This window comes from Elephas maximus, chromosome 4, assembly GCF_024166365.1.
Source record: "Elephas maximus indicus isolate mEleMax1 chromosome 4, mEleMax1 primary haplotype, whole genome shotgun sequence".
NCBI lineage: Eukaryota > Metazoa > Chordata > Mammalia > Proboscidea > Elephantidae > Elephas > Elephas maximus.
Window position 1 is genome coordinate 69,378,605 of NC_064822.1, and position 15,952 is coordinate 69,394,556.

General features: G+C 39.8%; 1 protein-coding gene across 1 annotated transcript in view; it reads right to left on the minus strand.

The window, feature by feature from the left end:
• Window positions 1–15,952, minus strand: part of STYK1 (serine/threonine/tyrosine kinase 1) — a 62,758-nt gene that overhangs the window by 13,931 nt on the left and 32,875 nt on the right. Inside the window, exons 3-4 of the mRNA XM_049882468.1 lie at window positions 766–914; window positions 259–393 (exon numbers count right to left, since the gene is read on the minus strand). Coding sequence (XP_049738425.1) covers window positions 259–393; window positions 766–811 — 181 coding nt within the window. The 5' untranslated portion in view covers window positions 812–914. The remainder of the gene's footprint in view (window positions 1–258; window positions 394–765; window positions 915–15,952) is intronic.

The window sequence follows — 15,952 nt, forward strand, 5'->3', positions numbered from 1 at the left end:
ACGAGTGTTATGGAGGAAAATAAAACAGGATCAGGGGAATAAATAGTGTCAATGATGCTATTTTATATTTGAAGGTCATGGTAGGCCACTCTGATAAGCTGACATTCATCCTGGTATCCGGAAGAGCATTGTGCACAAAGGGAACAAGAAGTACAAAGGCACTGAGAAAGGAGTGATATACTTGGTATATTTGAGGAAGAACAAGGAAACCATTGCAGGAAACTGTGCTCCTGTCCAGCCCCAACCTTGGAGCTTTACCGTGGAGTCCAGAAGTCTGTTGTTGGGATCTTTGTTCTCTGATAAAAAGCCACAGGATGACCCCGAGAAGGATGAGGAAGGCCCCAACCAGGAGGGTGGGGACGATGATAACCTCATACTGCTTCTGCTGGACAACTAGGTAAACAAGAAGAGAAGAGCATGAAGAAGCCTGACCTGATGTTCACATAACTGACCCTACTCCTCTTCCCCTCTACTTCCATTCAATGGAACCATTATTGGGAGCAACTTTATATTGTCCCTGTTTCTTAGCCCATTACGTGTGCCCTCTGTAATTTGCCCTACTGAGATAGAAGATGTAGCATCTGAAACTCAGATGGTCACTTGCTCCCCTCTTCAAAGACAATGGCCTCTAGATCCCATTCCTCTATTACTACTAAATTTCTACAAGAAAATCAAATAATCCTCCTTCTAGAATCTATCAAGACAGTAGTCTAGTCTCTATAATCTTAAGATCATAGGATAGACATTTGTAGTATCTGTACTTACCACACAGCTTGTCACTGAGACTGCATTCCAGTAGCCTCCGTGCCATCCTTCTCTCATCTCCCGTTGCCACAGGGCTGCCTACTGCTGTGCTAGACCCGCAGAGAATACACAGGGCACAGCTGTGAGTAATTCCCAAGGGTTGAGTGATTCTGGAAAAATTAAAGTGGAACACACGGCATTTTTTGAATACCTCTAGTCTTGTCATTAAGTACATGGCTACCTGGAACTCTGCACCATTCATTCATCTCTATCCACCTACCTGATATTTAGGCTGGGAGAATTTTTTTCCTGGCATTTATTCTTATTATACAAAAAGTAGAGACCTTACGTGGTCTTATCCTTTCATTCTATTGTTAGAAAAGTTATTGTAAAGCCAGTATCTACTCCACCCCATGTACAGAGGACACCTGCTCCCACACTAAAGTACATATTTTTCAACTGCCTGAGCAATCGAAGTCGTGTGTGAATGGTAAGATTGTTACATGTCCTATCTCATGCCATTCTTGACTGTTATTTTTTACTGAGAAGTAGCTCATTCCAGCATCAAAAATAAGATAATGTTAAGTATGAGAAAATTGTATTTTTGAGGTATAAAATTAACCTGGCATGATTAACTCCTTACCATTACTTACCCTATAACTTCACACCATTTCTTCACAGATTAGGCATGCAGAAATATGCAATGGGCTTTATTGAAACCTACAGGTGTTTTTTGAATGACATTGTTAGCAACCATTAATCTGCTCAGCACCTTTGTAATTTTTATTTAACTCTAAATAAAGTTGTCTTTTTTGTACACTGCTTTTTTCAATGCATTTCTTAATATGCATTACAATGGTCCCACAGTTTATATGTGCAAGCTCTACCTTCACTATAATCATTTAGCATGTTTACTTTTTGTTAGCTGTGCACGACTTATTTGCTAAACAAAACATTTTAATTTTATTTGTCTAAAAAGTTAATTCAGACAATGAATAAATAGTTGGGAGATTTCAAGACAGATGAGTTATGCATTTGCTTTCTTGCTGTGAAGCATCTCCCCTCTGCACCCTCACAACCAGTGAACAGGCAGCATTTAACAATACAAACTAATTCTGTAGTTCTTAGAATTTGAGGACCTTCCCCTGCGAACCAGATAAAGACACGGACATGTTCTTACTGGAATACAGATTAAAGGGAGTGTTAGTACCAAACTATCCTCTCTTTGTCTCTTCTAAGTAAAGAGGAAACATATGGCTCCAAAGTAAAAACATAAAATGGTGTAATGTAAAAGCCATTTATCCCCCCATGTCCTTCTCTATCTATGTAGCTCCCAATTTTCCTCCATTGGACTATAATTACTAGTTTCTTATGTATCTGGCCAGGGATTCTTTATGTATACAACATTTAAGTCTATATACATAATTGGCAAAATATGTGAAATCTCACCTATAGAAACTTGGTTCTTTCTTTCTAAAGAAAACTGGTGGTTATTTCTCTTCCATATATGTGCAAACTCAACATTTTACCCTTGCTTGACAAAACTCTCCCCTGGTCCTATGATCAGCAAAGTTTACTTCTTTAATTCTGATTGATCTGAAACAAAATATGGTAATTTTCTCGAACAGATATATGCACACCCATGTTCACTGCAGCACTGTTGACAATAGCAATAAGATAGAAACAACCTAGGTGCCCACCAACGAATGAATAGATAAACAAATTACGGTGTATTCACACAATGGAATACTACTCAATGATAAAGAACAATGACGAATCCAGGAAACATCTCATAAGATGGATAAATCTGGAAGGCATTATGCTGAGTGAAATTAGTCAGTCGCAAAAGGATAAATATTATATGAGACCACTATTATAAGAACTCAAGAAAAGGTTTAAATGCAGAAGAAAACATTCTTTGATGGTTGCAAGAGTGGGGAGGGAGGGAGATGGGTATTCACTAACTAGATGGTGGTAGACAAGAATTATTTTAGGTGAAGGGAAGGACAACACATAATATAGGGGAAGTCAGCACAACTGGACTAAACCAAAAGCTAAGAAGCTTCCTGAATACAACCAAACACTTTGAGGGGCAGAGTAACAGGGGCAGGGGTTTGGGGACCATGGTTTCAGGAGACATCTAGGTCAACTGGCGTAACAAAGTTTATTAAGAAAATGTTCTGCATCCACTTTGGTGAATGCAAGCAGCCATCTAAGATGCACCAATTGGTCCCAACCCACTTGGAACATAGTAAAATGAAGAACACCAAAGACACAAGGAAAATATGAGCCCAAGAAACAGAAAGGGCCACATAAACCAGAGACTCCATCAGCCTGAGACCAGAAGAAATAGATGGTGCTACCACCAATGACCGCCCTGACAGGAAACACAGCAGAGAGTCCCTGATGGAGCAGGAGAAAAGTGGGGTGCAGAACTCGAATTCTAGTAATAAGAGCAGACTTAATGGTCTGACTGAGACTGGAGGGACCCCAGAAGACATGGTCCCCATACTCTCTGTTAGCCCAAAACTAAAACCAAATGATCCTGGTGAGGAGTGTGCTTCTTAGCTCAGGTAGATACGTGAAACTAAGTGGGCAGCTCCTGTCCGGAGGCAAGATAAGAAGGCAGAGGGGGACAGGAGTTGGTTGAATGGACACAGGAAATACAGGGTGGAGAGGAGGAGTGTGCTGTCACATTATAGGGAGAGCAACTAGGGTCACATAACAATGTGTGCATAAATTTTTGTGTGAGAAACTGACTTGAATTGTAAACTCTCATTTAAAGCACAATAAATATATATATATATATATGGTGATTTTCTGCTCTCTAGGTAATCCTAAATATGTGAATAGGTTTCACAGTGATGTGATATAAAGGTAAAATAAAATATCAATATTTTACCTTCCATGATATTATACTGCACTGTACAATTAATTATTGATACTGTTGTTGTTAGGTGCTGTTGAGTCACTTCAGACCCATAGGGACCCTATGTACAAAAGAGCAAAACACTGCCTGGTCCTGCACCAACCTCTCAATCATTGTTATGCTTGAACCCACTGTTGCAGCCACTGCGTCAATCCATCTTGTTTTTCAAGGACCCTCTACTTTACCAGGCATGATATCCTTCTCCAGGGACTGGTCCCTCCTGATAACATATGCAAAGTATGTGAGATGTAGTCTCGCCATCCTTGCTTCTAAGGAGCATTCTGACTGTACCTCTTCCAAGACAGATTTGTTTGTTCTTCTGGAAGTCCATGGTATATTCAATATTCTTCTCCAACGCCATAATTCAAAGGTATCAATTCTTCTTTGGTCCTCCTTATTCATTGTCCAGTTGTCACATGTGTATGAGGCAATTGAAAATACCATGGCTTCAGTCAGGTACACCTTAGTCCTCAAAGTGACATCTTTTCTTTTTAACAGTTTAAAGAGGTCTTTTGCAGCACATTTGCCCAATGCAATGTGTCATTTGATTTTTTGACTGCTGCTTCCATGGGTGTTGACTGTGGATCCAAGAAAATGAAATCCTTGACAACTTCAATCTTTTCTTCATTTCTTGATGTTGCTTATTGGTCCAGTTGTGAGGATTTTTGTTTTCTTGATGTTGAGGTGTAATTCATACCAAAGGCTGTGGTCTTTGATCTTCATCAGTAAGTGCTTCAAGTCCTCTTCACTCTCAGCAAGCAAGGTTGTGTCATCTGCATAATGCAGGTTGTTAATGAGTCTTCTTTCATTCCTGATCCTGTATTCTTCTTCATATAGTCCAGCTTCTCTGATTATTTGCTCAGCATCAGATTCAACAAATATGGTGAAAGATACAACCCTGATGCACACTTTTTCTGACTTTAAACCATGAAGTACCCCCTCGTCTTGTTCAAATAACTGCCTGTTGATCTATGTACAGGTTCCTCATGAGCACAATTAAGTGTTCCAGAATTCTCATTCTTCACAATGTTATCCATAATTTGTTTTGAGCTTCCAGACTAAGACAGAATAGGAAGAAGGACCTGACAATCTACTTCTGAAAAAATTAGCCAGTGAAAACATTATGAATAGCTGCAGAACATTGTCTGATATAGTGCTGGAAGATGAGCCCCTCAGGTTGGAAGGCACTTAAAAGATGATTGGCGAAGAGCTGCCTCTTCAAAGTCGAGTCAGCCTTAATGATGTGGATGGAGTCGAGCTTTTGGGACCTTCATTTGAGGATGTGGCATGACTCAAAATGAGAAGAAACAGATGCAAACATCCATTAACAATTATAACCTAGAATGTACGAAGTATGAATCTAAGAAAATTGGAAATCAAGAAAAAGGAAATGGAATGCATAAACATCAATATCCTAAGCATTAGTGAGCTGAAATGGACCGGTATTGGCCATTTTGAATTAGACAATCACATGGTCTACTATGCCTAGAATGATAATTTGAAGAGGAATGGCATTGCATTCATTGTCAAAAAAAAAAAAAAAATTTCAAGATCTATCCTGAGGAACAACACTGTCAGTTATAGGATAATACCCATATGCCAACAAGGAAGACCGGTTAATAGGACTATTATTCAAATTTACACACTGACCACTAAGGCCAAAGATGAAGAAATTGAAGATTTTCACCAACTTCTGCAGTCTGAAATTAATCAAACATGCCATCAGAATGCATTGATAAATACTGGTGATTGGAATGTGAAAGTTGGAAACAAAGAAGAAGGATCAGTAGTTGGAAAATATGGTCTTGGCAACAGAAATGATGCCAGAGATCACATGATAGAGTTTTGCAAGACCAGCGACGTCTTCATTGCAAATAACCTTTTCCCGATATAAATGGTGACTATACACATAGACCGCACCAGATGGAGTACACAGGAATCATAGTGGTAATCAATAATTATTGATACTAAAAGTCGCAATGTTACGTACTGTGGCAGAGTCTCTCCATGCCTGAAACAGGTAAAGAAAGCCTGCAGCTCCAGCGTCACCCCTTTTTAGGGTCTCCCTGGAGCTTCATGACCTTGTTCATGGGTATGATAGTTAAAGAAATAATTCCCTTACAACTCAAAAGAGAGACCAGTGTGTGGTTGATGGACAGAAGCCGAAGTAAACAGAAGAAGCTGCCTGGACCAGGAAGGTGGTGGAGAAGAGAGGGAAATTCTTATCTGTAGATTTGTACACAGCAAAGGATTAAGTCAATGAAGAGTTAGACTGCAAAGTCCATTTCCTCTATGTTTGTAAGCCAAGAAGGCGAGGAGAAAGGTAACTGAGAAATTTTCCACAATTCTATGTAGGAACAGAGAGAAACATTACAGGGATGGAAGGAAAGATACTAAAAATTAGGCAAGAAACGAGGGGCTATGCGAGGGAGAAGCAAAGGAGGTCTTGAAAACAAAACATCAGCTCAGCAAAATTCAGAAGCTATTTGAAAATTTCTCTCCACCATTTTCATTCTTCTTTCCTCTTGCTTCCTTTCAGTGCATTATCAGATATAATTATTTTCATTTAGGGAGCAACCAGTTTAGCAAGTTTCACTCTCTGGGGAGTAGGTTCTATGAGCATAATCTCTCTCACCATAGTACAAGCGAAGGAAAGGGTCAGTGAGTAGCCAGCTCAGACTTGTGAGCTCCGCCCAGAAACCAAACCACACACCCACTAAAACATACTGACCAAACCATACCCATTGCCGTTGAGTTGACTCCAACTCACATCAATTCTATAGAACACAGTAGAACTGCTACAGGGTTTCCAAGGCTGTACCTCTTTACAGAAGCAGACTGCCACATCTTCCTCCCCAGAAGCGGCTGGTGACTTCAAACTGCGAACTTTTCAGTTAGCAGCTTAGCACCTTAACCGCTGCACCACCAGCGTTTCTAAAACATACTGAAGGAAGTAATTTAAAGTCCCTGTGTACATGTATCCTCACTTAGGACTGTTCATGGTGGGCCACACTCAGCTATAGGTATATAGCCAAACACACCTACAACCAATGACTCAAACCCACTCCTATACCCTTGCACCTGGATGTCAGACTTAGTTGCTTACAGAGAACCCACCCTTGGATTCAATATGACCCTCTACTGCATTTTCTGAGCCAGGTTCTCACCATCTGTTTTATTTGTGCATAGGTAGTTTGAAGTTTGAAGAAGCTAAGCTTCTGAACACCTAGCAGCCCTATGAAATTGGATGTTGGAGCAAGGAGACAAAGGTATAGAGTGATGACAACTACTCAATCAAATTGCTTTCCAGGTGTCTGTACAATAAACTTTTCCCCATAATTACAATGTTTCTAGAGGTGTATGGAACACCCCAAATGAGTCTAGGATTTTTAAGGTATGTACACTAGACATACCCACTTATCCATGAAAGCCCACATGGAAAACCACAGAACCCACCCAAGCTCTTATATCAGAAGATTCTCATATGCATCTATAACAACACTTCTGTCTACATCACTTTCCTCCTGCAATTAATATACAATTCCCACATGATTTTGTCTGCCCACTCTGTGTCAAGCTGAGAAAAGTCATGCATTAATGCCAAACCCTTCTAGGATTACTCTTCTAGTGAGTACATTCTAACTCATCTGACCATTATAAGAATATTCTTGGCCAACATTTCTGTACAACATGGCCAATTCTCCTTCCCCTTCAATTACATCTAGACATTCTTCCCAATGCTTTAATTAATATATAGGTATATACATTATATATATGTAAGAAAAGATGAAATAGGTAACATGTACATGTATTATAGATACTATGATTTTTATACTTAATACGCATGGACACACACGTAGGTGTGTGTGTGTATATATATATATTCTTCTATTTCTTCTTATCGTAACCAGGCTGTAAAATCTTTAAGTATAAAAATCATTATCCCACAGTTATATTTTTAATGCCAGGCAGTATAACTAAATTTATAGCATTAGAATCAAGGGTCTAGTGAAGATGTGAAATTGTTTATTCTGATAACGACATTTGAGGGTTGCCAAATATGTTTGTATATGGCTTGACTACAGTTTACACATACCTATAACTAGAGTGCAAATCTCTTCAGGCAGTGCTCTAATTAAAACAATATTATTGTCTCACTTGCGGTTAGCATTCTTTAACTGTTCTCTTCTCAGTTGCTTCTGACTTTCAGCACATTGAAACCTTTATTTTTCCTCTTGAAATGACAATCTAGAGGGAGAACTAGCACAATGAAGAAGGTGATACAAATAGGAAGAGAATGGCAGTGAATGGGGAGGGAAGTCCATCACAAATCTTTGCAAGGCTATAGTGTGGAGACCATAGAATTTAATCATTAGGACTAGAATTGACTTAAATATTTACATCAATAGTCCAAACTTTAGGCACATTCTCACAATACAAGCATAATGTCACCCTGGATCTCTGTATCTATCCTGTTAACACACAAAGACACTTCTATTTGCAACAATGACACAAACCCTTATCAGCAATATTTCTGTTCAGTTAACACAACATATTCACCCGGACACAATCAACAATTTATCCATGAGTGCCCAGAAGAAACTCTTTGTACCAAAATGCATCTACAAGTGTTGTTGTTAGGTGCCCTCGAGTTGGTTCCAACTCATAGCGACCCTATGTACAACAGAACAAAACACCTCCCAGTCCTGCTCCATCTTCACAATCATTGCTATATTTGAGCCTATTGTTGCAGCCACTGCGTCAGTCCATCTCATTGAGGGTATTCCTTTTTTTTTTTTTTTTTTTGCTGACCCTCTACTTTACCAAGCATGATGTCCTTCTCCAGGGACTAGTTCCTCTTGATAAGACGTGCAAAGTACGTGAGATGAAGTCTTGCCATCCTTGTTTCTAAGGAGCATTCTGGCTATACTTTCAAGATAGATTTGTTCATCATTTTGGCAGTTCATACTATATTCATGATTCTTTGCCAACACCATAATTCAAAAGACATCAACTCTTCTTCAGTCTTCCTATTCATTGTCCAGCATATGAGGAGATTGAAAATACCATGACTTGGGTCAGGTGCACCTTAGTCCTTCAAGTGACATCTTTGCTGTTAATACTTTAAGGAAGTCTTTTGCAGCAGATTTGCCCAATGAGTTTGATTTCTTGACTGCTGCTTCCATGGGCGTTGATTGTGGAGCCAAGTAAAATCAATTCCTTGACAACTTCAATCTTTTCTCCGTTTATCATGATGTTGCTCATTGGTCCAGTTGTGAGGATTTTTGTCTTAAAATTCAGTTTCATTCTCCTGCCTATGTATTATGAGAAATTTATTGATCGACCTTGGGATAACATCTGGCCCCTTTCCAATAAGACTGATTAAATCTGTTATAACAGCCTCACCCTTGGCATTCCCACTTGCTTTTCAACACATGCTGTTTCCGCCAGCCATGTTTTTTTTAAGTAGATAATTGACTCACCCTCCTAGATGGATGCCACACTGGGTTTAAGAGTTATTAATAGCTGGGATGCAGTGCAGGGGACCCAAAGACTGGAAGTGAGGAGAGTGTAGTGAAGTAGCAGCCCCTAGACCGAGACAGTCTGCCTTCTCTCTTAGTCACTCAGCCTTCTCTTCTCTTCCCCCTTACTACTTACCCTTGAGTTAGTTGCCTACCAAAAACTTGCAAAATGGAGTGAAGATGCAAAGTTTGAAGACATGCAGAGAAGAGCTTCTCAGATCTAGAAAATCCCATAATTACTTAACTCCAATATTCTGAAAGCAAGCTGCTCTGCCTGTTTTCAGATTTAATAAACATATATTGAACAACTACTGTGTGCCAGGTATTGTGTTAGGCACTTTCACACAAAGAAGGAAACTGAGATTCAGAAAGATTAAGTTAAGATTTAGGTTAAAGGTTTAAATAAAAAAAAAAAAAAAGGCGAGTCAACGGCAGGGCACAGTTTCATACCCTGGTCTTCTAACTACAAATCCAATGTTTTTAAACTATTTTTTATTCAAATGAACAAGACCAACAATCTTGAAAAAGATTACATCAGAATCCAAAAGAATCATGGAAACCACTTTACTGAACCAAATTCCACCAACAAATAATTTACACCTTAGTTTGGAAAGAACAGGTAAGTAGAATCTGCCTGTTAGTTCTCTAAAATCTAATGGAGATACAAGGAATGCCTGCAGGGCTGCCTTTAAAGTGCATTCTGAAAATAAAGGTGGAATCAGGACTTCTTTTCAGTACTCACCAGATCATGCAATTGCTTGCTTTGCTTGTTCATTTTCCTGGATCTGACCCCAATCCTATTTCTATCTTCTGCTTCTTGAGGGAAAAGGTCCAGTTTCCAGCAGTAGCAACCTTTCACTATAAGCATGAGGGTCAGGAAAGGAGCCAGAAACCCCTGGGAACACAGCATTGGCCCAGGAATCAGGATCCCCATGTCTGATCCTCAGCACCCTGGACCTCACCTTTTTACCACAACAAACTTGAAAGGACAAAGAATCACTTCAAGGACACGCTGAAAAGCTGATCTTTAAATCCAGAGAATCAGGCATGTGCAAATAACTTGCCTTGTATCCAGTGATATATCCTAGTGTCAATGAGGTGGATAGGCAGGGAGGTCACCTCCAGGGAAGCCTTGTCCTCCTGCTCCTCTCAGATACAAAGGGATTGTGATTTTTCTGATCTCCACCCTCCCCCACCTCCCTAGAGACCCAGGACCTGAAATGCACTTTGAAACCCTTGAAAAAGAGGCTCCATCGTGATTCATAGGAATTCTGACCCTGATTAAACAAAGATCTGTCGACAATAAGACAGGGTTATCAACCTTTCTTGCCTCTTGTTTTACCCATTTATGAGAATTCCTGAAACACACGTTGATATACAGTAAAAATGAGGAAGCCTAATTCGTATGCCGGTATCGCACAAAAAGCTTGCTTTCACAGAGAAGAAAAACAATTACAACGCAGACAGGCTGCTTAACATCTAGCTCAGGAATGCCTTGCTCACGGACTGTACAAACTGTATGGGATTTTAATATGCATATATGTACATATTTTTTTCTTTGAGGTGTTATACAAATTCAGATACTTTATTTTTATTATAGTTATCATTCTATTTTTCATAATCCCATCTCCATCATCTTCCATCTACCATATTCGAACCTCAAAAGCCCAGAAATAAAATATCTCTGAGTAAATATTCTCTTGCAGATTATTATTTCCTGGGATTATTAATCAGCAACAATTTTCCTAGTTGAAGGACTGAAGGCTATCTAGGAGAGAGAGAAGCCAAGATAACCTCCCTCCCCCACCCCAAATTAAACTCAGAATTCACTCTGATGCATCTGTCTCTCCTTTCTCCTACCTGATTAATACACCAGGAGACGCCTGCACTAGCTTCCTGGGGCTTCTTTCAAGTTCCTTGTTCCCACTGCTGGCAGTCACATTGCATTTCTGAGGATCAGTCCCCCTCTTTGATATTTATCATACTGGGCTTCTGCTTCTAAGGGGGAACTTCTGGTATGTTAAAGATCTCTTGGCAGTTCCTCCTCATAAGTGAGGAGATCTGCTTTGTTTGCTGACCACTCCTCCAGCTTATTCTAGCACATTGCCCTCTGGCAGAGAGGAGGACCTGAGCTGAGGAGGTCAAGGGGCAAACAGTCTTACCAAAGACTGTAGGGACACACACACAGTCCTAAAACCACTCAGGCAGAAAGACAGATGGGCAAGAGGTTTGGCAATCAGGAAACAAACTCAGTTGTCTTTTATCTCAGTGCTGTGTCATACAGGGTGTTTCACTGTAAAGAGTCTACACATAGAATGTCATCCCAGGTAAACAACAACAAACGCCTAGCGAGAAGTGAGGGACAGTTCTGGGAACACATAAGCACCTCCTGGTTCACAGTCAGGAGCAAACAGAAACTTCCCCTCCGTAGGGCGTGGGTCTGCATGGTTCAGAGTGAGAGGTCTAGGAATTGGGGAAAGTAGGGTTAGCTCTGACTTGGTGCCATCTTGACAGAGTCAGTGGCTTAGAGTTCTAGTTGTGGTTTGGAGGGTAATTCATTTAGCATTCTGAGGCAGATCACCTGAACTTACCATTCCTTCTCTTCTTATTTTAGGAACCAGTAAACCTGTCTCTCTCCTGAGGCTGTGAAGAACTACAAAGAGCAGTGGGAAATAATTCATACCAGAAGGGGGCAGGCCAAGCAATAAATCTCCTCAGCCAGTTATTCCACCCCATCTCTTCCTTGCCAGAGCGCTCACATTCTGAAGGTTCTCTTTGACCTGCATCTGCCTATCCACATCATGTTAGTCCCAGGATCTCATTGGTTTCCATTCCTATCCTTACCCTGACTATAATTTCCTGTGGTGTAGTGGTAAGAGCTTGGAGTTGAGCTTCTATGTGAATCTCAGTTCTATCATTCATTATGACTTTGTGTAAGGCATTTTAACTTTCTGTGCCTCTGTTTTCCCATCAGTAAAATGGACACAAGGTTGTGGCGAGTTATTTAGATCTTTATTTAAATACCTAGGACAGTACCAGGCCTATTGCCGCAATCAATATTTATTAATTTCTCTCTTCCTCTCTTTCTTCTCTCTCTACCTGCCATATGGAGAGTCGCAATACTGTTTCAATCAGGTAATCATATATAACTAAAAAGTTTATTATTCATAATATTTGTAATATTTGTGGATCTTTTTTAAGTGCATGAGTCCTATATATGGGGAGGGGGAAAAGGTATTTAAATTCATTACAAAGTTAAGGTGGGTCCTCATACTTCAACTAGGTGTGATTTGGCAGCCTAAGTATTACAGATGCCAGGAGACCCTCTGAATTTGACAGGGATGTTGAGGAAGGGAAATTTAAGCAAGGTGGATCACATAGCATAATGCTGTGAAGTAAGGTTAAAAAAAAAAAAAACAGAAAGAATGCTAGAGAGTGGTATACTCATTAACCAGGGAAAAGGTTCCAGAACCTATCTCATTTCTTTTTCCCCTAAATTTATCAGCTCCTTATAGCTGGTTCTGTTGATAACACCTATCTGCTGGATAATTTCCACCCAGTTCCTAACCAGTCCTAAGGGAGTTAATAAATTCAACAGTTTCACCCCAATCTTATCAGAATCCCCAATTTGGGAAGACATAGCTTGATTCATTTCCACAAGATTTTTCCAGCCACTCGGGCTTAGTACCCAACCCCTTCAAGTCTGGAGTCCGATGCTAAACACCATGGGTGGGGCCTTGTTGTCCTCTCTTTGCCTAAATCAATCCTCTTTCATGAGAGTTGAATTTAGCTCTATACCTTGGTTACTGAACTCTTGCTATAAATGGGAAGACCTCCCAGATAAAATGCCCTGCTGGACTAATGTCTGAATACTACCCATCATCTCACCCCACTCTACTTCATCCCTGCCTATACGACCAGGACCCCTTGACTTTGTGTTTTGCTGATCACACTGAAAACTCAAATTGCTAACTGTTACTTAAATTTGACTCTATAAGTGAACTGTCCACCTCTACCTAGAGTCTGCTTCTACAATCCAGCTAATCTCAAATCATTTAATCTTTTGAGTTCAGCATCATTCCAAGTCATTCACTCAGATGTTAAACAATTAATCATACAAATTCATAAACATTTTTTGAAGGAGAAATGCAAGCGTGAAAGAGAAGGTCTAAGCTGTGGAGGGGGAGAGTCAGAGAAAGTTTTGCCAAGGAAGTGGTATTTAAACTGGGACAAAAGATGAGTAGGTGCTGACTAGACAAAGAGGCACAGAAGACGAGAGGACAAGGATCCAGGCCTTGCGTCAGGCCGAGGTTGACACAGTCTTAGAACTGGAAGAAAGACCATGTGTCCAGACAGTAACAACCCACACCAAAAGCCAAACCCATGGCCATCAAGTCAATTCTGACTCATAGTAACCACACAGGACATAGTAGAACTGCCCCATAAGGTTTCCAAGGCTGTAAATCTTTATGGAAGCAGATTGCCACATCTTTCTCCTCAGAGCAGCTGGGGAGTTTGAAAGGTGACATTTCAGTTAGCAGCTGAGTGCTTAACCACTGTGCAACTAGGGCTCCTTGTACAGTAAGAAGAAAGAAGAAAACAATAAGAGATTACACTGCAGAAGAAGGGCCAGTTGCAGATCTTAATGAGCCTTTTAGGCTATGTTAAGCTTTGCTTGTTTTATTCTAAGTGCCACTGAAGTGCTTGAAGTAGAAATTGACACAATCAGTTATGACTTGAAACACTAACCAAACCAAACTCATTGCCATTGAGTCAATTCCGATTCACAGCAACCCTATGGGACAGAGTAGAGTTGCCCCATAGGGTTTCCAGTGAGTGACAGGTGAATTTGAACTGCTGACCGCTTAGTTAGCAGCCAAGCTCTTAACCACTACACCACCAGGGCTCCACTTGGAATACGACTCACCAATAAAGGAAAACAAACTACTGATACATGCAATAATTGGATGGAGCTTAAGGGTACTATGCTGAGTGACAAAACACCAATCACGAAGGACTATACAGTACTATTTCATTTATATAACATTTTCAAAATGAAAAAACTATAGAGATAGTCAGAAGAGACCAGTGGTTCCAGGGGTTAAGGAATGGGGTGGAGGGGAGTGGTGGCTATAAAGGGGTAGCATGAGGGAGCTCTTTTGAGGTGATAAAACAATTTAGTATCTTGACTGTGGTAGTGATTACACAAATCTATACATGTGAAAAAATGTCATGGAACTATACACAAAAACTTACCAAAAAAAAAAAAAAACGAGTGCATGGAAAAACTGAAATCTGAGTAAGGTCTGTAGTCTAGTTAATTATTATGTGCCAATGTCAATTTCCTGGTTTTGATAAGGTACCAGAGTTTTGTAAGATGTTATCATTGGGGGAAGCTGATTGATGGTTACACCAGGCTCTCTGTACTATTTTTTCAATTACTTGTGTGTCTATAATTATTGTAAAATACAAAGTTAAAAAAAAATTACTTTGGCAACCATATGAGTGATAAATTTCAGGAGATAAGAATGAATATGAGAATACCAATTAAGAAACAATTAAGTTTTCTTAGATTAAAGTAGTGATAGTAAAAGATAAAGAAAATAGATTATAAATATTTAGGATATTGAAATAGCTGGATGCAGTGGTTGTGGAAAGTGAGAAACAGAAGGAAACATCAAAGAGAAGGACCCATAGGGGAAGATCATGAGATGTTTTTGACATTTCCATTAGAGATGTCTGGCACAGTGGTTAAGGGTTCGGCTGCTAACCAAAAGGTCAATGGTTCAAATCCACCAGCCTCCCCTTGGAAGCCCTATGGAGCAGCTCTACTCTGTCCTACAGGGTTAATATAAGTTGGAATCGACTTGATGGTAAGTTTTTTCTTTTTTCTTTTTGTATTAGAGAGGTCAGTGTGACGTCCAAGTAGAATATCAAATAAGTATTTGGTGGTATACATCTTAAAATGAATAAGAGAAGGCTGTACACATACTTGGAAGTCATTACATGATATTTAAAGCCTTGAAAATCCATGAAACGAAAAGAGAAAAGAAAGAAAGGAAAGAAAGAAGAGAAGAAGGCCTAGTACAGAATGCATAGAGTTCCAACATTTAAGAGCTATATAAATGAAGAGGAGGAGGAACAGAGGAGGAAACTCACAAACAGCCTTAGAAGGAACAACCAGACAAGTAAGAGGGAAATGAGGAGAGCACATTGTTGTAGAAGCTAAGAGGAGAGAAGGGTCTGTCAGAAGATCGAGGAAGACAACTGGAGCAATAGGTGATGAAAGGTAAGGAAAAAAAATGACCAATGGATACAGGCAAAATAGAGATCCCTGACGGCCACAGAAAGAATAGGTGTAGTGTAGTATAGGGCCAGACAGTGGAGTGGTTCAGGGAATTAACAGAAGGTGAGGAAGTGGAGAAAAAGTGTTTAGATAGCTCTTCTAAACTATTTAAACTATGAATGAGAGGACCAAGATGGGGACTTCAGGGAAGACTTTTATAGTTGATTTGTTGGAAACGTGGGGCTCCTGCACAGTTTGGGGCTGAAGGACATGTTCTAGGCCTGAATATATTACATAGCTTAAACACACACACATAAACACACAGAGATGATAATTGAAACAGAGAATAAGACTATGAGAATACATAAATATCTCAGAAATTAAAAACATATTTAGGAATTTAATATATGAAAAAGAAGTCAGCATGAATCAAAATAAACAGATCTCAGACCTGCACATTAGAACCTCATG